The 27,890-nt window shown below is 33.0% G+C and overlaps 1 protein-coding gene across 2 annotated transcripts in view; it reads right to left on the bottom strand.

The window, feature by feature from the left end:
• Window positions 1-21,342, bottom strand: part of LOC123523161 (potassium/sodium hyperpolarization-activated cyclic nucleotide-gated channel 3-like) — a 204,838-nt gene extending 183,496 nt beyond the window's left edge. For both annotated transcript variants that reach the window (XM_045300835.2, XM_045300836.2), the window contains exon 1: window positions 21,058-21,342. In XM_045300835.2, the coding sequence (XP_045156770.2) occupies window positions 21,058-21,154 (97 nt within the window). In that variant the 5' untranslated portion in view covers window positions 21,155-21,342. The remainder of the gene's footprint in view (window positions 1-21,057) is intronic.
• Between the last annotated feature and the right edge of the window lie 6,548 nt (window positions 21,343-27,890).

Below are 27,890 nucleotides of genomic sequence, written 5' to 3'. Positions count from 1 at the left end.
ATTTCACGAGAATCTAATAAATTTGAAAATATGGTCAAACCAGATAAAATAAAACACCGTTGTACAAAAAGTGAATGTAATATTCTTTTTATCGTTAGCCTTTTCTACGCAAATATCAAAGTTTCTCCTTTCTTTTCCTATTCTAAACAAAGTCAGTCTAATATATGTATAAATCACGTAGGGATCAATTCATGTAATTCTAAAAATAAAAAGGTGCGTTTTTAGTAATTTTTCATGTAAATAAACAATAAGATTTTTGTTTGTTTTGGGTGTAACGCCGTTTTTCAACAGTATTTCAGTTATGTAACGGCGGGCTGTGACTTAATCTATAACAAATGCATCATAAATATGTTTATTCGAACGCGTTTCTTTTTACTTTACACCGTAACATCAGAAATACATCTAAATCAAAGACTTTTCTTTTGTGAATATGCTTATAATTAAAACAGTATTATCACAAACTATTTTGGTTGGACAACTTATAAACAGATGATAAATCTTAATGATGTCATCAGGGGCCTCCTTGGCCGAGTGGTTACGGTCGCTGACTTCCAATCACTTGTCCCTCGTCAATGTTTGTTCGAGCCTCACTCGGGGCGTTGAATTCTTTATGTGAGGAAGCCATCCACACAGCCTACGGAAGGTCTACCCAGGTACCCGCCCGTGATGAGATAATGCACGGAGGGGTACCTGGGGTCTTCCTCCACCATCACAGCTGGAAAGTCGCCATATGACCTATAATTGTGTCTGTGCGACGTTAAACCTAACCAAATAAATAAAAAATATTGTCATGCAAGAAACTGTAAGTGCCTGAAAATGCATATTTACTTATCAAATTTGTAAAGTTATATTGGAAATTCTGAAATTTCCTGCTCAATATGAAACTCTTAATCCAAGTGAAAAAAAAATGTAATAATTCAGATATCTGTTTTCCACTGATAAAAACGCATTCACATAATTATTTTCATTTAGTCCACTAATCTTATAAAACAATTAATGAAAAAATATAATGAAATAAAATCTATTTTCATCAGTCCTATCTTTAGACATATCTTCTGACATGCAACTTCAATCTCTGCGTTTAATTGAGAATCAGTATTAGATGACTTTGCATCACTTTTATTTTATCGTTGTCAAGAATTCAAACTGAATTATGTTATCAGACATGGTTTCAAAAGTGTCATCGGGGGATCGTTTTTGTGCATTGCTGCGTGCATTGTATCTAGGGGAATCTTTTTTGTGCATTGCTGCATGCATTTGCACGTGCATAAGTGTGTAAAGGAGTGCAATGTTTGTTCAGCTGTTGTGTCTGCATTTTTTCTTACCCCATTTGTCTAATGAAACTATTTCCTTGCTTTGAAATGGAAATAAAATACCTGAAATAAACAACATAAATTTTGAAAATCTATACGGTTTTAATATTTCAATTAAATCAATTATAATGCCGAAAATCCTTCATTATTTATTTATATATGTATCACTTCGTTTGTATTTCTTTCTTAGAGCATTTTCCGAGCGCTTTCCTGACGTTTCACTTAACCTGCCCTTTAAATATTAGCAGGATATTTTTGCTTTCAATAATTTGACAACAAACTTTGTCATTGCATATTCTATTAACTTTACTCTTTTTGCATTTTTTATAACTTTTAACACATACTCAAGTGAAACAGTATTTGCATTTTCTAAGCGGAAACAATATGATATACATAACTGAATGAATAACAAAATCTAAAAAGTTGAAGTGACGCAATTCCATTGCTTAAATGCATATTCAGCAAACATGTTATTTGCTATCAAACAATCTTACAATACTCTAAGGTTTTGTACGAAATATTTTTCTAGAACATGCAAAGTTATCTGTCATAGTTAAGATCAGTCTTGTCAGAATTTTAAACTGATGTTGGCTTTAGGTTCTGTAATTAGACACAACATCAAGTCATAAACTCAAGTTACATGTGAAACATATGCACGCATATATGAATACAAAACTTGTATACATCAGAACAGTTCTAAAAACATAATGGCAGATTGAAACGTTAGTTAATTCTCTTTAATACAGCATACTATCTGGGGGAAACGCATACGCTGTTTAGTATTATAATTTAAAAGCATTATCACTTATTAATCTTTTTTTGTTTGTTCTTGAAAAAACTAGAGCTATCACTAAAGGTGATGAATGTAACCCCCGCAGACACTGACACAGTACATTGCAATCTGACGCACACACGACTGCATAATTATGTAGACTTTTTTATATAGACTGTATGTATACAGTATAGTAACAAAAGACAAAGTCCCATAACTCTGCAGAATATTTATCTAAAAGAACGTAACATGTACCATGCACAACTAGGGTTGGTACTGATTATTCATTAAACTGTGTGCAAGGGTTCGGAAGACCCGCACAAGATTGCATATGCAGAGTGTATGTATACAGTATGTTAACAAAAAATAATGTCAAATAACTGTGCAGAATTTTTTCTGAAACCTAACATGCACCATGCACAACTTGGGTTACTACTGATCACTTGAATTAAGTTTCGTTAAATTGTGTGATTGGGTTCAGGAGATTAGGCGCGCACAAGACTGCATATGCAGACTCTGTGTATATAGTATAGTAACAAAAATCAAAGTCCCGTAACTCTGCAAATGTTTTTTTTCTGAAAGAACCTAACATGACCCATGCACAACTACTGTTGTTATTGATCACTTGTGTGAAGTTTCATTAAATTGTGTCAAGGGGAAGAGGAGAGATAATGCGCACAAGATTGTGTCTATGTATACAGTATAGTAGCAAAAACAGTCCCATAACTCTGCAAAAACATTCTGAAAGAACCTAACATGCCCCCCCCCCCCCCCCATGCACAACTACTGTTTTACTGATCTCTTGTGTGAAGTTTCATTAATTTGTGTCAAGGGGATGAGGAGAGATGGTGCGCACAAGATTGTATCTACGGACAAACGGACAGACAGACAGACAACCTGAAACCAGTATACCCCCCCCCCACCCCCCACTTACAACTTCGTTGTTCGGGTGGTCGGGTGGTACAAAAAAGATTTTTTTATTTTTTTCTTCTAAACATTTTACCAGGAACAAGTGGCCAGATCTAATCTGAAATCTTCAGCATTAGCACTGCAACATAAATATAGCCATTCTTTGTATACATATTTACAGCGACTATAACTTTCATATATAATATACGGCGATTACTTGTAAAAATATCTATGGTGATCCGTATAGCAGAATCAATTTCTGGCAATTCATATCTTTTAGGCTTTCATATGTAATGTTTTTATAAACTGAGTATTCCATTTAATCATTGTATTTCTCTGCTACAAGACTGTTCCATTCATTCAAAATATTATGTTATTGATCATCAAGGTCATTTAGCTAACAGTTACCTTATTTTATCTCAATTAATTGTGTTGGTACCTTCTTTTATCTTTAAAGGTCTGACAATTTCTTGTATTTTATTCTTTTAAACGGGAAAGGTAAGTTTGTATCTTGGTATCTTTTTGATTCATAAAAGAAACAATGTTAAAATTTTCAATGGATATACAGCTTACAGAACATGTTGCTATTTATTTCCAGTAATGGCTATGTTTTCAGTAATGACAGCATACTAACAGTGTCCAATACATTGTACATTTTTCGACACGAAAATTACGTTATCACTGTTAATTTACTCGATAAAGAATGGAAAAGTGATTTATTTCTCCTCCAGTATTCCAAATGCCTTCTGTATCTTTAAAGAAACGCTGGAACTTAAAGTGTGTCTTTGTTCATAAACTCTTCTAATGCTGACCATTTTGTTTTGTACATATAATTTCAAAAGAAGGATAATTATCAGAAAGGTATAGCCAAGTTCAAAGAACGCAGGCCCCTGAAACTGTAACCGCATAACAATGTATGTATGCTTGTAAACATGATAAAGATATACACAAAACATATAGAAAAGTAAAACATAAAGACAACGAAACGCCCCTGAAACTGCAACCTCATAACAGTGTACATGATAAAAAATCAAAACATATGGACAACGAAGACATGATTATCACAAAAAGGTACAGGAAGGGGAACCGCATTGGAACAGTCAGTGGTCCAACACTACTGGAGATTTCAAACATGTTTATGGTGCGCACCAATCTTCATCCCCACTATGTTCCGAAGTCAAATGATAATCTAAATAAAAATCTTCCCCGTCAGGTGAATCCCGTACACAGGCAATGTTAACAGAAAGCGTGGTATAAAAAACATACAAAACAAAATTTATAATCGAACAGACAATGAAGCTGTATTCCCTATAGGCACTTCAGGAAATTTTCAATAACAAAACAAATCATCAAATCACCGATTTGAATTGTTACACGGTAACTCTATGGAGGAGTCGGAGAGACTTGATTTTTTTTTTTCAAATTACAATGATACTTTTGGGATCCAGTAATCGCTCTTTGTCAATATTTAAAGCATCAGATTTCTTGTAATAAATATCGGTTTTAATATTACTCTATAAAACTATCAGAATCCCAATATTTCTATTCGTTGACAACACGTTTTTAGTGATTCAATATGGATGATAGCTAGGATACCTTTCATTAGAATAGTTATGCCTAACATTATGAGAATCGCTCAAACTGAATTCCTATAGTGCAATTCGATCATTTGGTTTTATAGCCAAAACAATAACTTTCAATATAGTAATAACAAAAACGTCATTCAAGTGAAAGTGGTATTACTTTTACGTTTATATAGTGTACTTACAAAAATGATAAAAACATTTTATCATGCATGATCTGAATGTAAAATAATGGGATAACATTGAATCACTTTGTCCCACCTATAGTTATCGTGTTGTCTTGGCTGTATTAGACGAGTTGCTTTGACCCAGTGTCTTTGACATAGGTAATAAACAAGCTTACATGTTTGATATAATGTATGTAAATTGCAAATATAGAGCTTTTGAGCTTCTATTATGCAATTCTCTTTCGCCGTTCTCGTTTGATCTCCCTGGAAACATGACATGCTGTCTGTCGGAGATGTAATATTGAAACAGCATCATAACTGAAAATTCCATGTTCCACATAAAATTTTGGTTGATAGCGTTCTCGACGCGTTTTATATCGTCGACAACAAAAATGATATGCGGGTTTTATATCCAATTCATTTATGATCTGTTTGATGCAGCAGCTGGAGACTTTGACTCCTATTTTAATGAATAGTCCATTTTTAGTGTTCTCTTTGTTTTTTAAAGCTATGAGCCAAGTAAATTGTAAACAGGTATGAAAGTGTATTGTGAGTTCCTTATTAAGACGATATTGTACACTTATGTATATTAATAAAACAATTATCTTAAACCATAAACGAACGGCAGCAGGTCAAGGGAGCGATACTACCTGGCTGCTTTAGGGAGATGGCTGTTTAGACAAGTTAATATTAGGACATAATATAAATTTTGGAATTTTTTGGATGCTTAGAGTAAGCGGCTACTTGATCCAGATGGCTGTTTAGGCAGGTAAAGCGGCACCTCTATTTCAGCAGACATATTTTCATTAACGCAGCAATGTTCGGTGCATGGCCTAGATTAACCTCGGCAATTGTACGAAACACCCCTCTAAACATGCCAAGCAATTTATATTAGATAAGATAAGTCATTTCACAAATTCATCCTGATATTTGCTTCATTCGCTGTTATAATACGTAGAACAGAAAAATATTTTATTCGTCTGCGTATAAAGCGCAATCGCTGTGCAACTTTTAAAAACTATAACGTTTTAGTACGTCTTTATTTGATTTTATAATTAAAGTTATCACTGTAGTATAAAGTGCATTATTTGAGAATTATACTTTATCACATATTAACAGTTATCAGCGGACATGCATCCTAATATTAGATATATTGCTGTATAACATTTTACTAAAATTAAAGTTACATGGTACAGAGTTGCTTAAATATCCTAGACTTTAAAAAGTAGCACTATGGCAGATAACTGTTATAACTGATCAAAAAGGTGCATTTCAAAAGAAGGATTCATTCTTAAGTACTGATGAGTGTATTATACAAGGAAAAAGAAATTAAATAAAAAGATGGTTAGGTTCCAAGGAAATAAACACGTCCAAACCATTTCCTGCCAATCAGATATCTGTCTTTCACGAGTTTGTCATATCTTATTGCAGTCTCCGATTTAACAAGAATCAATTTATCTAAAAATATATGCTGTGATTATACATGCTGTAAGAAACAACGCAATTTCCTTTTCCAGACTAGAAATACTATTTTATATTTAATACAAACGTTTATTATATACCTATGGATTTCCTGTCTCAAATAAAGCGTGCATTACACTGATGAGTTCAACTCCCATCGGATATGGAAATAAATTAGCCAGAAATGACGTAATGATGGCGTCTCGATATTTCATCGCGTTTGGATCAATTTTTTTCTACAGTGTAGAATTTGATTAAATTTTTTTGCTTTATTTCTTTTTTTATTTTTATTTTTTTTTTGCTAGACTGATTTGAAGAAAATAGACCTCACATAAGTTTTCATAATGGAAGACTATGAGAAAATCACAATTTTTTATGACAGTTTTGCAAATTGATAGTTTCTCCAACGTAGATTTCACTCATAAATAAACATATGGTCGGAAATAAGGTGAAATAAAATGTATAGGTCCGTGTGCTTGTTCATGAGATTTCGCATAATCAAAGAGATTAGCATATTAGCAAGCTTATTTTAAGACACTACTTGGAAGACACTACTTGGACATATCTTACGTGTCAAACTTTTCAAATCATATTTTATCTATAGAAAGAAAAATTTTGCCGTTTCAATAAATTTACTCAGGGATTGCCATTAATTCATAAAATGATTTTCGATACCGTATGCCGGGTCAAGGTTTTTTCTGTTCCGCGGATAGATGGCGTAACACCATCACTTCGGTGTTTCAACCGGCTGAATACAAGTATACATAAACAGAAGTAATAAATAGGCACAAACAACACATGAAGAACGAGCACTTTGGAACGGTCAGTGTCACAAACAATAACGGGGCGTTTAACCCACGCCATGTTCCTACATTACAAGACGAGTGTATATAAAAGTAAATCCCCTTGATACGTAATATCAACCACACAATGAATTGTTTAATGTAAATATAAATGTATCAATCAAACCCCCATGGAACCGTTAACTCGTAAAAAGCAAGCCATGAAATTATTCAAAGCGACGTGCTTTATGTATTATTTGACTTATACGTAGGTTCACTGACAAAAGTAATTAGGGAGATTACTGCGAATTCCATGTTTCGCCTGTTTTATGCACATACTGGAATAATGCCCGTACAGCGTTTATGTTGGATTCCCGTGTAATTATGAAATAACAAGTATATGGTATAGTTATCCATATGTTTCCTTCAGCAGCAGCTGCAAAATCCATTATATAGACAATGTAAATCATACGTCCTTAGGTGGTAATGAGTTCAATAAAGATGAAGGACTATTTTCGGACGGACTATTTTCGTACTGTCTGATAAAAATGCATATTCAGCAGACATGTTATCACCTGCAGAAAACTGTTCAGAGTATGGCCAATATTAAGCTCAGACTCCTTTTCGACTGCCAAGTAATCTGCATTAGATATGTTTTTTTTTTTCGCAATTTCATAATGATTCTCACTTCACACATTGTCAAGGCAGACGTTTTAAAAAAAAACATAATGATACACAAAAAAGTGCTTGTGCAAAGAAGTCATCTGTAAAGAAACAATACAAACGGTTCATCTTAAGTAAAATGTATATTAGTATTATTATATAAATAGATATGATCATCACAGAATAAACAGTAAATTGTTGTCACAAATACGAACATATCGCTTTGCGTATGATGCGTGCCTATTAGTACCTATTTTCAACGGCTTCAGAATATTCAACACAATATTCCATTGCCTAGTTCCTTAAATAAGTCACCAGTCAATAGTCAACTGCGCTATATAACCGGTCTATAGTCAACATGTGTTTACTGGTCTAATAACCCAGTACTTTTAGAATAAAACTGTGTAAATTAATTCCTAGTGTAATGTTATAAAACATTTATTCAATGGCTTGCCGATAAATAGACAAAACTATTGGCACATGGTCCTTTGGGCTTCGGGCTACGGTTTTTAATACTGACCGGCAATCCATTATTTAAGTGTATATCAAAACATGACTCCTTATATGAGTTGTCGGTTCATAGTTTGTACTATTGACCGGTCTAAAGTTCGACACCGGTTTACCGGACTAATGTCAAAACTTGGGAAAACAAGCATTGAAATATTCAATGCCTGCCTCGGGAAAATAATTTTGACTACATTCAGTACGTGTATACTATTTATAGATTCCTCTATTTCCTTAGCTCTCAGCTACTTTGGCATGATATAAAGGCAATAAAGGTCAAATACACTTTCTAAAACGAGCTAAATTATTACGTCTCATAACGCTTATGTATACATGCAAAGTTTGCATAACACTGACATGAACATAACTAAACCATTTCAATCTGCCAATCAGATAACTGTCTTTAATGAGCCTGTCATATCAGGTGTCAGTCTCTTATTTTACAAGATGCAATCGGTATTAGCAATCTTCTAAAAAAAGAGCACTGCAATATCACATTTAATTTTAACATCATTTCATGCAACAGTAGTCTATATATAATAATTTGAGTGTTTCTCGAAATAGTTCTACTGAGTAAAGGATTACGTAATTGATAGCTGTAGTTAAGGCTAATGCATCGTGTCGCATGGGAAGAACAAGTATTTACCTCGGTGAATGAATAAAGTAGAACTATAAAAATGTCCGATAAATTCACATTTCTGCTTGCGGATAATTAAGTTAGAAAAACTTGCAAAATAAAAATCTACTTTTAGAAACATACCAAAACACAGTTAAGCTCACAGTATAACACGTACCAAGTGTAACATGTTTGAACAGAAGTCTTCCTAATGTCTTAAATTGAGAATAAAGAAACACAAAATAATCACAGCCGGAATACTTTAAAGAAAATGGGGTCATATTTCTTTAACTGAATTCAGAAGTTTACTTGGTAATTCCATATTAAGATAAACATAAATATGGTAGGATTTTAGACATAGCATTTTAAACAAAAATGTAGATAAATCTGAAAATCCAGCTTTTTAAACATCACCTTGAAACTGTGTATGTTTGAGTAATAGACTACAATATTCATTTCTTATGTTGCTAACCAAGATCTTTAATTCCAAACTGGAGTGAAAAAGAAATGTAATATGGTAGATATAAACATAGTAAATATAACTTTCAAGGAATGGTAATACTATAATATCCATTTTGTGCAATATCAAATAGGTGATTTACATTCACAAAGTGTTGCATACCAAAAACCATTATTGCACCAATTATCGGTGAGATGGGAACCCCTTAACGATACATAGGTATTTTTCGAATGCATACAGCTTACAGCCGCATGAGCATTCTAAGGTTATATCAGAGTTGAAAGGCTTCCAGTTATTGTCTACCGGCAGGGAAATAGATTTGTTGATATTTACCATCATTAATTTGCACGTCTGTAAGATAATTTGAAATACTTTGCCAAAATGTGATAATCTAACTGACATTGTATTTCTTACAAAATATCCAACCAAAACATTTAACAAGTAACTAAGGGAATTTCATAACAGGTTAGTAGTGATGTTTTGATGAATATTTCGTTATATATTACCTAATATAAAATTGTCTAAAAATAACAATTGCTATTTGCTTATAAAGATATATTACAATTTTCTTGAAAACGGCTATTCAAAATCAGTATTCTTAAGCTGTGCGCGTATATTCGTGAAATATTTACTGACAAATTAAAAGTATGTGTATTTAATAATGTTTTCTTTATGAAGGACAGTTATATTCTACAATATTATAGCAACGTCAAAATATTGCAATGTTTAAGATTCACAATAAAACCTCTGAGAATTTCCCAATATTTGAATTCCATATTACTTGTAAAAGTTGTATACAGCTACATATTATTTTTGTTTTCTGCAATAAAGCTTCAGATATATATCTTTATTACCTAAGAACACTTGTTTTAATGCTTTATTTTCTCACCTGTTACAAGTGTTTGCGGTAGAAAACAAACATTAATTTCAATAAACAAAGAATTTTAGAAAAGGTCGAAAAGCTTTGAAATAACATCCAACACACATCTTCAATAGAAAAAAAATCACCCTACAACTATTTCAACTTTTTCAAGCTAATTGACACATGTGTACCAACATGGACAACATAAATACCCCACATGATATTAAGTACTTATTATATCTATAAGAATCTGTATCTAAGTTTATTTATAGTCGCCGCAGATAATCTCTTGGAGCATGTAGTTGGTTTTGATTCGGGATTACGGCACACCGATACACCACAAGTTATACAGCGCGAAAACAAGACTAAGAATTTGTTTTCATATTTCATTCACATCGGAATAAAATATGAGGCAAAGAATGAAAACGTTTATTCTTGCTGGAATCACAGAAATGCAGCAAAACCAATAAGTCGCCTCTTACAATCAAGCATGGCAAGACGTTCACTTCAATTTCTTTTTATATACAAGTTGTCCCAGAACCACACAGGAAAAGTTTAGTTGGAGTGTAATGCAAGATAAAGAAGACGCTCTATTAGCTTCTCTACTTGAGTGGAATGCCGGTTTTTAAGCATCCGTATTTTAGTTTAAGGACCGGGTGTTTGACCACATCACCCCGGATTTTAATAGTACGATGTCTAAATACTGGAACATTAAGTCCGCCAGGACAGACTTTTATTAGACTGTGTTTTCCAAGATTATGATGATCTAGAAAAAATAATCGTTTATGGCAGCAGCAAGAAATTGTTTAACCTTGTATCTGTAAACGCTGTACGTTGTATTTCATTGTTTTATTATGTTTTATTATATTTGATACGGATCGCTGTAAAACTGGCTGCCGCCAATCAGAGAATTAAGCAATAGATAGCAGGACTTATTGAGCTGCTTGTCGCGAAATCTTTATAGCGCAATTCATCATACTGTCTAAGAAGAGTACATTTTTATGATTGACTGGCAAAACAACCCTATTGATAAGCGCTAAAAGTATATTCGTTATGTGATGAAAGCAGAAAAAAGTCCGTTTAATCAAATAAGTTTATGTCTGACTTATAGCACTGTCTGTCAGGAAACACTTACGTCATAAAATAGCTATTACAGAAATGCAATGCAAATATTTCTTATCTTCTGATAGTTTTCTTTTCATTTTCCGCATTTTTAGAAACCTTTGCACTGATAGATAATATAATACAAGATAAATATACAGTACAACAGATGTTACTTGCACACCTGTGGTAAAAATATTTTCCAGATCTTTCGGAATGTTATTTAGTATTTTATGGCTGAACTTTGTATCAATTAAAAGAAATATCCGCATGCAAAGGTTTGGGTGCTCTTTCCTTAAGTAAAGCTTGTATTAAAGAAAAAACAAACAACAGTCGTATTGTCATATGCACCTAATTTGCCCACAAGAACCTAACTCGTGGGGCAACAATTTCAATTGTGACTTTTAGCGTGCGACTGTAAAAAGTTTGAACGTACATCCAGTAAGTATCGATATTGCTTTTAGCATCCCAGGAACCAGCCACTACCTGTTGCATTCCTTCCTCGTTTATTTCTGTATTGTATATTTTTGTAATTCTTTGCTTGAGTATATATCTGTCTGTGTATACGTGTACTGCATCTCAATATGGAGTACTGCATATACAGCTTCTCTGAAAAAGGCTTTTTATTAAGGCATTTATTTTTCTATTCCATATTCCAGTTAATCAATTTGTCGCTACGTACATAAAACGCAGTGGTATAACTGATTGCCTTGTCATTTTGCTCCTATTCTGTGCTTCTTAAACCTGATACATCATGTTTCTCTGAAATGACAGGAATTTAAGAAAAAGTATTGACAATTCTGACGCACTTGTTAAGGCTCGTATCAAGAATGCAGCTCCCCCAAACCAATCTTACAGTATTGTATGCATGAATTTCCCAAAATATTACTCACACTTTTGTTAGTATGGATGTGTAGTAATAAGCTCGAGTCAAGAACACAGCTCCCCAAAATAAAACTTTACAGCAATGTTTGTATAGGCATGTAAGAACAGACTTGTGTCAAGAACGCATTTCCAAACTAAAATAGAAAAAGCACATATAACTATTTTCAGCAGTGTCATTGCTTAAAGATTCTGTCATTCAGAGACCATGTGTTTTTTTCTGGTGCACATGACAAGATGAAATATTTTATACCGTATCACTGACATGGTGTTCTGTAACTTTTGAAAGGTTACAATAGACTTGTTTTCGTAAGTTTTGTTCGTACAGCCAAAAATTATCAGTCTAAAGTGAGATATGTGGATGTCTCGTAATTGTTTTCTTCGTACTTCGTACCTGTCACATGTGCAATTGTAAGTTCTGCTCAATTTGGGGATAAAGGTCGTGCCCGGTAGTACGCATTTCCACTACCGTCCATGAGCAGGCTCAATCAAACCGAGACTTTTGGATTTTTAGTTTTTTTTCTCTATTGGAATACTTACATAGAAAGTATCTCAGAAATATATTACATTTTGCAAGAATTGAAAACAATCTAAAATACGTATAATTGGTCAAAGTAATCAGTTATCAAATATTGACTGCAATATTCTATAAATGTTATAAAGAAATTAAAATCTAATTGATTCAATATCGGCAAACAAATATTTATACGAAGAAGGGTCATAATCATTTAAAACATAACCCATTCATCACAAGATCAGATTCTTTACGGGAAAATATTTCAAAGAGAATATATAATCCATTACAAGATCCTTGGACCCATTGAAGGCGTCCGTCTGAAATAAGAATGCACCCGGTCTGATTGAATCTGTTCACGAGGCTACTAATGTCTGTACTTACTAATGTAATTTTTCACAACAGAAACTAGATTAAAAGAAAATTACTCTTTCAGAAACTCGGATATATTTCAGTAAATTAGAACATAATTTTAAGCTACTACCAGTATTAATTGTTTTCAGGTAAATTATCTCGCGTTAGCAGTTATTACATCTTTTGATGAAATAAAACAGTTTAATCAAATAAATAGACATAACATAAAAAATTATGTGAACAAATGCAATGTAACAGGCAAGCAAGAACAGTTTTCCCACCCGTCTGTTGATGCATAATTCAAGCTTGTAAATACCTAATCAATTAAAGTATAGCATTACAGTAACCATTTGATATTTTATGAATCATTTTATTGTCTGAAACTTCGAAAAAAGATTAACACAAAATCTTGTTATACAAATATTTATGTTAGATATTCAAAAAAAAAATTCAGTCTTCAAAAGAATGTCTTATCATGCTGAAAGTAAAGTTTTATTGGAATATTTCATCATAATGTTGCCAGATATAACAACTGCCTGTTATGTAAAATACTCTGTTATCTTACTAATAAAAAATTGTAATAATTTTTATCTAAAAAACTGCTGTTCTAAATCACATTTTAAATCAAATTCGATATGGACTGCCTTTAATATCGTGCTACACCCATAGCCTTCTGATGAAACAGCATTGTTGTTGGATTTCGAAGCAGCAACCCGTCTACTATATTTCTCTGTTACAGTTCCTTTTTGTTGCGGGCCTACTTTGCGATGCTCTTTTGCTGTGTTTGGGGTGCTCTGTGCTTCTGGGAAATCAACCTATACCTTTTATCTTTTATATAGATGATGTATTTCAAAACCATTTAAAGGGGAAATATTCCAGAGGTTACAGAATTATAACGTTACGTTCTCCAAAATATGCAATAAACATAATTTCGTCGTTTCAGAGAAAAACAACTTAAAACGTATGCAATCTAAGATAAATGAAAACAATGTAACACAGACAGAAAACAAAACTCTAAATATAAGGATGTTATACGAATGTAGACTTGAATCTTTCCTTTATATATTATTAGATGATATCTACAAAACCATTATTTTACTCAAAGGAAGGGCAAATGATCCTGTGGTTATGTAACGAAATCAATATTGCAGAATGAAATCTATTTAAATCAGACAAACAACATTATGTATTGCCAAATTTCAAGGAAATTATAAACATCCCAAAATTTTATCTGTATTAACTGTTTTTGTTTTCGTTTCTATCTTTTACAACTTATTTTTTTATCACGTACACGTGCCATTTATCCAAACTGACCGCGTCGCACGTTGCATCTATAGATTTTTAAATAATTCTTGTCCAGTGAATATACATCAATGATCTAAATTTGAAATTAAGACTAAGTTTTGGTCAACAATATTTTTTCTGTGCTATATCAAATCATATTACACAGCTTTTAGATGATAAAAGATATCAAAATTAAACGTAACAAAATTACAACGCAATTATTAAAACCATTCTTCATGTTTATTACTACGCTCCTTTACCAGCGTTGAGTATCCACTACCGTTATTTCATAGGAGATATGGAAATGTATTGTAATATTCGACTGATGCGTGGGAGAGTAATTTATTACTTGCTGTATTATAAATGTTCTTTTTCATTCTTTTTCATTTCTTTTTGTCTTTCCAATATCTACCTTAGTTAAATCTAGAGGGCTCTTATTCAATGGAAAGGGCTGCAATATAGTGTGATATCAACTTTTAGTTTAGCCTATCCATTTGCTTTTGTTTCGTTTATTTTTGTTTTATGTCTCATTTAGTCTTCAAAAGCAATAAAATACGATTAAGGTATGATTAAACAAAAGTTAAAATCTCTTTATCATAAGAACGATTGTTTTAATGTTACATTTTCTCATCTATGCCAAGTGTGTTTGATAAATACGGATCATTTACTTCAATGCACAACAGCGCATGCAATAATAAGAATAACAACTTGCATGATAGATCCCATAAACTTCAAGAATAAACAGTATCAGATAAAGCGCTGTAGAGTATTCCTCTTTGTGTTTTATGTACTGGAAAGTTTAAAGGTATTTTTAGTACTTGTGTGTATACCATACAGTGGCTCACGATATCAGTCCATTTAAATCATAGCAGCCTGCACAGCATCGGTCATAAATCAATATTTACCGGAGTTGATTTTAGTTGATACTAGTAATGTAGTTCAATTAATCAATGTATTTGATAGTTATGAGCTTCAACATTTCTTCCAGTTGACAGAGGTATCGATGCATGTTGAGCTCTTTTAAACCTACTCTATCATCCAACTTTTTGTTAAGTAATCATATTAATTTGTTTAAACAATTATGTTAACGTGACATTACATTGTAATAATATGTTGATTATTATGCATGACGATGTACCATATACACGTCTTTAATAAAAACTCTGTTCTGTTCTGTTCCTTTTCCGTAGCAAGGTTTTACTATAAACTCTAGATAAATATAAATAATACCACTGATAACATATAGTTCCAAAGAAATCCCAGGGTGGTTATAGAAATGTTTAGAAGTTTAAATGAATCGATTTTGTTTTGAATTTATTGCCAGAAAACTATTCTGATGGAATGTGTGCACCCTTCATTCAATTTTGACACCAATTTGATTTGAAAATTCAATTTTGACTTTATTTGTGAATCGATTGTTATAAAATTTACTGTATATCTTAGCGTGATAGCAACATTTCCATGTAACAAACTTGTTAAATTTGTAAGACTTAGAAAAAAATCTTTCCATTGATAAAGATATCTTTAAAAAGTTAAAAGAGCCTACTATCGTCCTCGGAGACCTTTAGAATGATGCAGAGTTTATGCCGCAACTCAAGAAAAGCGCTGCTACAATTTATGAGGATCAAACAGTAATTGCGTCCATTGAATATATCCTTCTCTATTGGACTTTCGTCCTTGTTTTTTGCAAAGGTTATCACGTTTTCTCCATAACCTTAGACCTATTCTCTAAATTCCATGTTGTATAATTCTGCCCATCGTGTACACGTTTAGGGCAAGCCCATAATTTTAAGTGTGGACCGTACGCTGCTTTTAATGGAATTGCAGGCGATGTATCATTGAAGGTTCTATGTACACATATGCCATACGAAAACTGTGCATGTATCTTAATTGTTTTTATTATTTGTACTTGTAACACGAACAGAGGTTCAGCAGTTCTGCTCAACCCGGTTGCATGCATTTCCACTACCGCCTAAGAACATGCTCGCTCAAACCGATCCTGCAACATTTTCATTTTTGTCGTGTTGGGCGATTTATGGAGTTTCACTTCTTCTATTTTACATTATAAACTACCATAGTTTGAAAGCCTAGCTGAATATTCGTATTTGGCAGGAGTATGTTCTGTTAAGATAAGCATCGCGAAAGGTTAAACCAACCATGACATCAGCATAAACAATGTATATTACATAACATTGATTAACTTTAAAGCTGACTGCCTCCAAGCAAGGAATTAAGTAATAGATCGTCGGCGTTAATGGGCTGCTTGTCGCGCCTTATTTATGACGCAGTTTATCAGAATGCATAGGTAATAGGAAGGATATATATTTTATGATTGATTAGCAAACAAAACCTATTGATTAGCTGTAAATGTTTGTTATTTGTATGACGAAAGCAGAAGTAACTCGCTCAATCAAATATGTCTTTATCTGTCTTACAGTATTGCCTGTCCCAAAGCACTTAATACAATGGCTGTTATATGCAATAGTTTATTCGTGCAACAAAATGATTGCTTTTTGTCTTGTATTTCAAATTACATGTCAGTACACACAAACATATCTCTAGCACTCTTGAAAAGATAGCGATAACAGAAACGTTGCGCGAGAGCCGAAATGCAAAGTAAAAAAAGGACAAAATACAATTTGAAAGAAGAACACAGCCCTCTCTATTGTACGTAACCTACAATAGTAAATGTACAGATGTATACACAAAATGTCATACAGAAAGTAAAACATACAGATAATTTGAACAAAACAAACTAATGAAGGACACAGTTGGGCATCCTCTGGAAACGGTCAGTGGCATACATAAAAGAATCATTGCCATTTGATTTATTTTGCTTACGTTTGTGTTATAAATGCAAGTGTTTTGGTATTCAATAAATTGAATAAAATTAATTATGTATTTGTTTAGTTCAAGATAAAAGGACCGCCAAAAACCTCTACACCCTACTGTTCTGTACCACAAACACATTCCTGCGGTTTCTATACTTATCTATTTTCTGATAATGGTGTGAAAAGTTTGGTTTATAATGCCATTTTCGGTTTAATATACTATCTTTGATAGGTATGTCAGCAAAATTTACATAACCTTCAATCGCTATGACATTCTTATCACTACTACCGACTTTGTCGTTCCATGATTCATGAATCAACTCAAATTACTCACATTCTCAGTTTATACAGCATAAATTACTCCAAAGTAAACCATATTTTTGTAAAAGTTAGTGAGCGGCCCGCTTGTTATGCTAATGTTCAACATACCTGAGACTGAATAAAAAGTGCCGTACATATGCTAGTATACCATGGACAAGTTAAACATAATACCGACCCGTCATGAAGCCTCGGAAACAGGATAGAAGCGCACTGAAACCTGCCTGTAGCAAATGAGGGGTAACAAGATATTTATTTATTCGGTTAACAATTCTAATACACAGACGAGTCATCCTCAGGCAAGAACTGTTCTTTCTTATAGGTTCCTTATCATTGCTTTTTGTGATTTAGAGAAAAAAATTAATATGACCTAATAAAATGTTATTTATCTTACACAAACTAAAAAGACTGACTCTTTTTGTCGGAAATCCGTTTTACACTACTACCATTATTTTTTATTCAGATAGATATTATACTTTTTTACTGTTATTATCACTATAGATGAAAGTAAGCAGTTCTTTTTAATAAAATAGCGATAAAATGCAAAACTGCGTAAATAAATGCAATGTAACTGCAATCCATTTATGACGTAATTTTAACTTCGTAAAGACCAAATCAAAGTATAACATCACGGTCAGAAACATCTCAATTATATTTATATACTGTCTAATTATTTTGAAATATACTCAAAAAATTCAAAAAATAATCTTAATGCAATTTCATATCAGGTAGATAGTGACGTTTCAAGGGGGTGCTTTGTTATATGTTGCCAGATATAACAACTGCCTGCTTTGTGAAACTGCACGTTTATCTTTCTAATAAAGATATAGAAGTAACTAAACACTGCTGTTCTAAATATACAAATTCCATATAAACTGCCAATAATACGATGTTAAACCCATACCTTTCCAGTGAATAGAGAGCATTCGTATACTTAATAATACAATCTGACTGAAGTACTTGATCTTCTAAACGAAGATCTGAGAATGACCTTTTCACATTCGTCTTCTGTATATTTTGGATTTTCGATATTGCTATTTTTATTTTCGCAAATCTACTTTTATTTGAACCAATCAGACGACTCGTTTCAACAGGCATTTTACTGAACCGTCGAAATAGCGTAGAATGTCACAGGGTGGGAAAATGTGCATTTAGTCCGGGGCACGAACCCGAGACCCCTCGCTTATAGGGCGAGTGCTCTACCGACTGAGCTAACTGGCTGCCTGACTCATTTTCTCCCCTTACGTGACCAAGTCCGTACCGTGACATATGATACCTCTCAAAACAAGACGGCGCAGTCATGATGTGGCCGTCATAATAAACATGAAAAACCCATGCTAAATATGGATTTTTTAACCTTCTACTTTCACATACAAAATTTTGTAATTAAGGCTCTGATTGGCTAGCGGAAGGGTCGTCAGAACGAGGCTATCAATAGAACGTCTTTAGATCCAATGTGCGTAGCGTTAATTGGAAATGTATTTTAGTCAGATTGTTTAATTATACAATGAAATATTAAACATGTATTGTATGTTGATGAGGTTGATATCCACGTCTGCTGATATAAAGACAACTCACTTACTCATCTACAGTTTCGACAAGTTTGTTTACAAGAATATCACTTTTTGTGGTGAAAATCTCTTTCTACTGACAAAAAAGAGGATGAAAATAATTATGAATCGATATTGGTATAACAAGTAACTTTTAGCCCAGCCTATTTTCTTTAGATACCTATTATTTAACGTTTTATGTATCATACTGTCTTCAGAAGCAGAAAAATATGATTCAAATATAATTAACCGAAAGTTAAAATATCTCTGTATAAAAAAAAAATGTTTTAATGTTACCTTTTCTCATTTAAGCCAAGTGTTTGTGGTAAATTTTGATAATTTACTTCAATGCACAAGACAGCGTGTTACAAAATAACTTGGATAGTGAATCCCATAAACTATTATCAAATAAAGTACTACATATTATTTCTCTTGGTGTTTTATGTCCTGAAAATTTTAACATTTTACAATTTATGAAGATCTTTAAAATCGATAGCAATGTCAATCCTTTGGAAGCGTAGACCACAAACCAAACTCGGTTTGTTTGAGGATGTTAATGAGAGGTAATGAAATATGCAACACCTCTCACTACCGAGAAAATAAGAAAAGTTTGGAAATAGAAAGACATAAATTCAAATTATGATTTTTTAATGGAATCTGATAAATATATGATACATGTTTTATTCTAGAACGAAATTAAGTGTTTCCCGTGCTCTACATCCCTTTGATATTTCTTACTCATTTTTGATTGTTTTATCCCTACGAATGTAAGGCAAGTTCTGGGAGGTTTTTATATTTTATCTTTAAGCACGTTGTAGCATGGTATTCACGGTAGTGTTCATTAAATCTGACTCCCCCACTTTATCTTGACTTTTTACAACAAATATTCAGACGTTCATAGTAGTTTTCTAGAAATATAACTTCCTTTTATTATGGTCAGCATGCGAAGCAAAAAGACTGAGTAAACAATTTTTCCTGCTTTGTCAGGTTTCTTTTTCTCCTAAAGTACTAGCAAACATTTTATAGCAGCATATTAAGCAAAACAATTTGTGCCTAGGGTTTATTTGTCTAACTATAACATAAAATTTTCATTGTCGATTTGAGATTTGCTTCATCCGTCACGCATGTGTATGAGGCAACATCCGCTGTTTTCAGAGAAAAATTCTTTTGTCTCAGTTGTTTAGACCAGTGTGAATGTAATTTACTTCAAGGACAGTATATTATTTCCAATTCTGTTTGATTATCAAGCGCAAATTAAAAAAGTTAAGTTTATAATAAATAAATTTAAATATGCAGACAAACACATTTGAATGTCAGCTGAAACAACGTAATAGCCTTATCGCACTACTTCCCTATTTCGTCCGAAGCCTCCAAACACTGATTTCAACTGAAAGTGTTTTGTTTATTATTTAATAAGCAATCAGGTAAACAGTTGCAACAAAGCATTGCTACAATGCAAGGATACAAAGAATGTATAACAAGTGTTTTGTTAAGCCATTAATCACCAAAATGATGTCTTTCATACAATATCAAACTAAAATTTCATAGGATTATAGATAAAGTGTTTAGCTGTAATCAACTAAAATTATAATAAACATGTTCTGCTTCTCGAAAAAATAATCGACAAACTAAATTATTCAAAATGTAATACTGCACATACCACCTTAGTAAACATGATTAAAACATTGTTAGAAAAATGTTCTCGGTGTTATTAAATCTATGTATAAAGTCCTTTCTATTGGTTTAAACGAAGTCACATGATAAATGATAAAAAGTCGAACTGATTCTAAGTGGAGCCAAAAACACATTTTCCTTCAGCTTTGACGTCATGACATTTCAACGTCAAAACATTTTTACGTCTAACAAAGTTTACTGTGGAAAATGGCGCGCTGCTTCATATGCTTGCGTTTAATTTCTCTGTATTCAATTTACCTTGCGTTTGATTTCTCTGTATTCAATTTACTTTGCGTTTGATTTCTCTGTATTCAATTTACCTTGCATTTGATTTCTCTGTATTCAATTTACCTTCAAGATTTTGCATTTGATAATGAAATAAATGTTGCCTTTTAGGTTTGGTCAATACTTTGGATTTGTCGACCTGGAAAGGGAATAATTGAATATTGCCACTTACCTTCAGCTAGTAAGAGTAATCCGTTTATAGCCCACAGAGCGGAGCATATTGTTTCTAAAGACAGTACTGGAATTCGTATCGTGTCTTGGCCGTGCATATCGCTCCTCCATAACTCAGTTGGGGTGGTTAGTCAAACACATCGCTATTTCACCTGCAGTAGAATAACAGAAATAATAACCATATGAACCTTCTAATTTAGTATTTGGTTGTATAAAAAGGCATATTTTGATATGAATTTTGCTGAAATTATAATTTTTACTCTGCTTGAAAAGATGTACGGTCGCTATTAACAAATCGCCTGTAATTTTAAATGGAGCTATTAACTTTTTATAACACAGTATTTACCCTAAGGGGTACCAAATGTTTACAGACTCTATAGTTCTCACGCAGTTTTATTAACGTTTCGGCCTTAAGGCCTTTATCAAAATGACAAAATCCGAGAATTACTCTACATCATGCCGTCTCATAATATAACAACAGTTGAAATACAAAACCGGAACTGAAGAAACCTTTTTAATCATATCGTCATTAGGATAGAAGACAGTCCTTGTCCATCATAAATGCGCATCGCTTTTTAGCGGGATTTGTCGTTGACGTTTAATAACGTTACGTCAGTTCCGGTTTTGTATTTCAAATGTTGTTATATTATGAGACGTCATGATGTTGAGTAATTCTCGGATTTTGTCATTTTAATAAAGGCCTTAAGGCCGAAACGTTAATAAAACTGAGTGAGAACTATAAAGTTATTAACTTTTTGCAAGAGACTGTCTCCCCAATCATAAGACGTTTATATTGGCACCAGCTGAGATGCATACAATAATATATAAAGCATCGCACATTTTGTCACAATTTCATGCATTTGCAGTCCGTCCACAACACGCTTATTTACTCAACACATGAGATTTAAATCTTTACAGTCTGAATTGATTCGGTGCCAAGCGCTCTAACTAACGTCTTAATATTTATTCAACGGCTCATAACGTTGGGATGATAAACATATGTTTCTATCCACGTAGTGATGACGTGTTTAGATGTTCTGTAGGCAAATTTTCTTTGAAACAGGTGTTTCTGTTTTCTTTTTATTAGACAATATCATCTTACAACGCATTTGCCTTGGAATTTTAAATGACAGTATTTGATAAACAGAGCTGTTTGTTATATCAACAGGAAGGAAATGTAATTTCAAACGACGTTTTGCAATGTCAAATCGATACATTTCGTAATTCTGTCTTAATTAATTTGACAGGATTACAACGTCTTACAAACCACAAATACAAAACTTAATATCTACAATAATATAAATGTGTTTTAACTTTAGATTTGACATTTATTTACTTGATGTTTCATAAAAGTTACAAACAAACTAGTCTGGAGTCTGTTGCTCTTTCATTTACAAATGACCGCAACAAACATGTAAATTTTGGACCTTGGAGATGACCACACATACTTAACAGGTGACATATATATCTCTGTATGGGTCATCGACACAAAAAACTATGACATAAACAACACTTTACTGATATATGCCATAAATGCCATAAACAATGTTTATGGCAAAAATCATTATATCATGATCTACGATGCAACAGTCACCAACGACATAAACCAAGTTATACTGACCTATACCAAAAACTATTCGAAAAGCTTACGCAACAATGACGAATAAAATACATACAGCTTAGCGAAACATATCAAATAAACATAACAGTATGAGGCAATGGCATAAATCCTGAATGTAAATAGCTTAATCTGCATTATTGATATAAACAACCCAGTCCGTATTTTTGGAACAAACAATTCCGTCAGGACACACAAATGTGAATTTATAACAATTTCGTGCAAAATTAAATCTTGAGTTATGACTTTATCATTTATAAAAAATTGAGATGTTAATGTAATGATTAAATTTGAGATTATGGTGTAATAATTATTTCTGGGGTAATTGTGTGATAATCCGATCTGAGATTATGATGTGTGTGCAGCACGTTACCTCTTTTGAACAGGCTCAGTCAAACCGAGTCTGCTATCACTTTGATTGTTTGCATTCTATACTTCCAATGCTCTTCTCACAGATTTTATTAACTATCACAACTACAATTTTTAAGTGACATGTGGCGGCTGTAAAAAGTCTTCTCGTATTCAGATTCAGTGTTGTTATATTTTCTAGTCCTTTGGAATCATGCAATACCTGCGTAATGGGGTTCCGCTTAAGCCGGTGCTTTGGGCATGCGGAAGTTGCACTTTTCATTACCTCTCATGAGCAGATTCAATTAGACGGAGTCCGTTTATAATTTGCTTGGTTGCATTCTATGCTTCCAAAACTTTATTAACTTCAGGTATACTAAAACCAAGGATGAATATCCAACAAGGAAAGCCACGTTTTAAAAGCGCAGCCTCCCCAAACGTAAACCCAGCACGCGGACGCACACACGACTCCCTCTCCCCCCCCCCCCCCCCCCTCCTCCCACTCTCTCACACACACACACAACGTTAACACACAAGGAAAAAAACAAACAAATAAAGGAATAAAGTGGGGTACCACCTTGGAACGGCCGGTGGCAAAACCACCACTGGGGAGCTTAAACCGTTTTATGGTGCACCTAACCTCACTCTTACCCCCACCATGTTCCAAAGTCACAGGAGAGTGTAAATAAAAGTTATCCCCGCCTGGTGATACGCAAAGGCAACAGAGGGCATGTAATGTAAAACACAGAAGTGCTCTTGTATATTTATATAAATGCAAGTCTTGGACAACGATGAAGCAATAATCGGAATAACACAAATTTCTGTCAATAAATTTTGTGTATACCCCATGTTCAAAATTCTTAATGTTCCCACGTTCGTGATTAATCAACCTAACTTCTATTAAAAGTAATTCGAATATATTCACTCGATGTTTATATTGATTATTAACAGCTTTTTTCTGCGCGAATGCTTAAAAAGCTCATGCATACTGCTTGTAAAAATCATCGTGCTAAGTGAATTCTTATATATAAAACATGTTTCACTAAATTTGAATACAATTTATGTCATGTGTGGAGAAACTTGAGTCCACTAAGCAGTTTAACATTTTGTATGTAAAATCACTTACGCAGTTGTTAATTATGTATTATGTATCTTTATATTTTTACGTTTAAACCTGTCTTATACGGCATCATTTTGGACTGACGAATCGTGTCATTCAAAGCAGGTTTCCGTGTAATGTTATGTCTGTCTCGCTTAATATGAATCACATTTACTACTCAATATTATGCAGCCAGACTGATTCCGTGGTCGGTTTATAAATAGAATATAATAAAATATGTTTGTCTTTGCTATAACGTATTTATGTTTAAGAAATAATAAATCTGTTCCTATATTTTATCAGTTAATAAAATATGGGCCGGAGTTTGGATGCGTACTAATTAAATCACGAGTGCGTAGCACGAGTGATTTAATCATTCGCATCCAAACGACTGCCCATGTTTTATTAATTGATAAAATTATTGGAACATATTTATTATTTCGATTCTAACATCGCAAATAATTCGCATTTAACAGTACTACATTTTCAGCGTAATACGTCATTCGGGTCATATGCTGTTACAATTTACCCCCTATGGTTAGAAAGAGTTGCATAGCCAATGGAACGTATAGATATTTTTTCCTTTTATCAGAATTTTGAGAAGTATTTATAATTTAATAATCTAACAGCTCGCAAACTAATTATGAAGATAATCATCAAATTAGGCGAGTTGGCCCTGTGTTACAAGTTACGAGGTTAACTTTATATGATAGGGGCAGGTGGGGGCTGGAGCTAAATTGTGTCGCTGTGACGTTAAATCCAACGCAAAAAATTAGATTCCATTTTTTTTTTATTTTGTTTGGTTTAAAGTCAAACCGACACAATATATGTCATATGGCAACTTTTTCAGCTTTTGATGGTGGACGTAGCCCCCAGATGCCCCTCTTGCTTTAATGTAGATCTTGTATTATTAATGCAAGAGTCAGAAAAACTAAGGAATTAGACAAAGTATGTTACTTGAAATATGTTTATGCGGTATTAAACGTAAGATGTATAAATATGTTAAAAGCACCTTGCTTGTAAGTGGACGATAAATAGTTTAATTTTATATACCTGTATATATCTGAATAGGCAATCCATTTTTTTCATTACTTATAAATGCATAATAAATCCGGGATAAATGAAAAAAAAAACACCACCATGCTTTGATAAATATAAGGGCTTACTTTGAGTGTGTACTCCAAATATTTCTTCAGATTTCCTCATTACATATATACTGATCAAATATTGGTTTTCCATCTACAGTGAACGCATTTTTCTCAAATACATCGATAGGATTAATATGTATCCAATATTGTTTCCGAGAACCAAATTGAAAGCTTTGATCTGATCAATAAATTCTCACACAAGTTTACATTCTTGCAAACTACCTCTATCACCGGAAATTTTTCTAACAGTAAACTCTTGGCACACACTTCTCTTCTTGCAATTCAATAAGAATATGGAAATTTTTCAAGTTGTTCAGACAGAATTCACAAAGTATTCAGAAATACCATACATGCAATCGTTATGATCGTACATGAGACGATTCTACCTTCTTTCAAGCGTCTCATGTTAAGCAACTATAGTAGACATTTTAAACAGAAAAATAAACACTTGATAAAACAGTCTAAATATGTATTAGTAGACTGTTTGTTTATGATTGTAAAAAACAACATTTTGATATAAGAATAAATGAATAAACTTGTCTATCTATACATAACAATTTTGATATATGCCGTTATATATGTAGATGTTGGCGGTTATACCTTAAACCATACTAAAATGTCGTAAAATTGAAACAGTCGTTATTTTTTCAAAACCCTCTAAAATGATTCCCTCAAGAAGGAAATGTATAAAATGCATTAAAACTTTTGGGCATAGTAGGTTACCCAAACATGTAAGCCTTGTTAAAAACTAAATGGTTGAGATATTCATTGTGCTACAATCGATGTTCGCCGCAAAATTATTGAATTATTGAATTAAGACACCTTTCTGCTGTTTATTATTTCTAATATCATATTTCCTATATCTACGGTAGATCTGGTTGTTCAAATGTAATAGCACTACTTCCTGGTTTCTATGTGTAGGTCATTATTGTGTGTAATACAATTAAATATGGTTTAAGTTATACATTAGACAACCTACACTTCCATACAACCCATTAAAAACATTAAAAACAAAATAAATCTTGTGTCAGTATTTGCACAATTTCATGTCACTACATTCTGAAGGGACTACTATTTTAAATGCTATATCACTGAAAAGAAACAAGTGTTCCGTACTAAGCTTTTTATTGCTCATGGACTACTTATTAAGCAGAACCGAATATTGTTTTTACGCATATACCTGGAAATTACATCAAACACACTGCTGGAAAGCAATTCTTATTACTCTTACTCCTTTTAATATCAATGGCAATCAATTGCTAAATGTAAAAGACATTCGACATTTCAGCTTGGATGAAAAGCAGAACGGAGATATGGTAGCATATGTCAGTTTTACACTTTTATGCTTGTGAGATATTGTGAAAGACTTATTTATTATGCCACATAGATAAGTAGTAAAAGGCTATTCTCTATTCTCAATCATGTTTTGGAATAGTTAAATATTATATGCCAACAAATAAAACCTCTTCGGGTTCATATCGTGTTGTTTATAATGTATTATTTGATTTTAGCTTTAACCGTTTATATTTTTGCCATTTCAAACTTAATTTTGAATTTGCTAAGTATAATGCAATAGTTACAAATACATAGCCTTACATATACATGTTTCACGTATATTTACCAATATTTTCTTCCAGGCCAGGGCACTTATATGCTGCCTACTAAACCCATAGCAGTTTGTTCGAAATATGTCTGTAATATAACTAAGTAGGTTCTGTTGATTAAAGGTATACTATAACAAAATTTCTGATATGAAAATATGAACAATTACTACATTAATTAACAATAAAATGTTATTTTGTATAAATTGTACCATGCATTATGTTTAAAGGAGTACACACTTAATACATGTGTAGTTAAAACAGCTTAATCATTCATTTCTTTCTAGTCTCACTATGATTACTTCAGTTTTGTAGTCAACCGCCTCGGTAGAATAGTTGTAGAACGCCCTTTTGATTGCGGGAGGCCATGGGCTTGCTCCCTGACCACGTCATATCAAAGACGTAAAACATTTACTATTAGCTTCCTCGCTTGGCGCTCGGCACGAACAGGATAGTACTAGAACTAGTCAGCCCGGTGTCAGTATAATATGACTAGATGGAGTATCAAGTCGTGTGCCTACGACATGGTATTCTAGTAAGGAAGCACTATCAAGATTTGCATTGCGCTCACTGCTACAAGAAAATGACTGTCAAATTGCTGAAAAGACACTAAACCCGAACACAAAACACACACAAGCACACACGCCCGCACGTACGCACGCACACACATACAGTTTTAACATTTATGTAGGATGTTTTTGTTTGTATTATAGTATGTGTTATATCAATCACCGAAAAGAGAGACAGTGAGCAACCCCCAAAATTACATAATACTGTTCGTTTTGTTATTAAATTAAACAGTTTTGCAGGTATAGAAAGCTTGTTTTCTTTATGGATAATTAAACGTAACTAGGCGTAAAACAGGTAAGAGGAAACTGATTACTTCGCTATCAATTATTAAACAATACTTTATACTTCTGGTAAGTTTATTTTTCAAAATCGGTAAATTTCGCAGACTATTTCCAAATATATTGATGGCATAAGAAATAAATTCTTTTCCAGTTATCAAACAATAAAAAT

This window comes from Mercenaria mercenaria, chromosome 8 (assembly GCF_021730395.1).
Source record: "Mercenaria mercenaria strain notata chromosome 8, MADL_Memer_1, whole genome shotgun sequence".
NCBI lineage: Eukaryota > Metazoa > Mollusca > Bivalvia > Venerida > Veneridae > Mercenaria > Mercenaria mercenaria.
The sequence above is the reverse complement of the archived record's forward strand: the minus strand, read 5'-3'. Positions and strand labels throughout refer to the sequence as shown.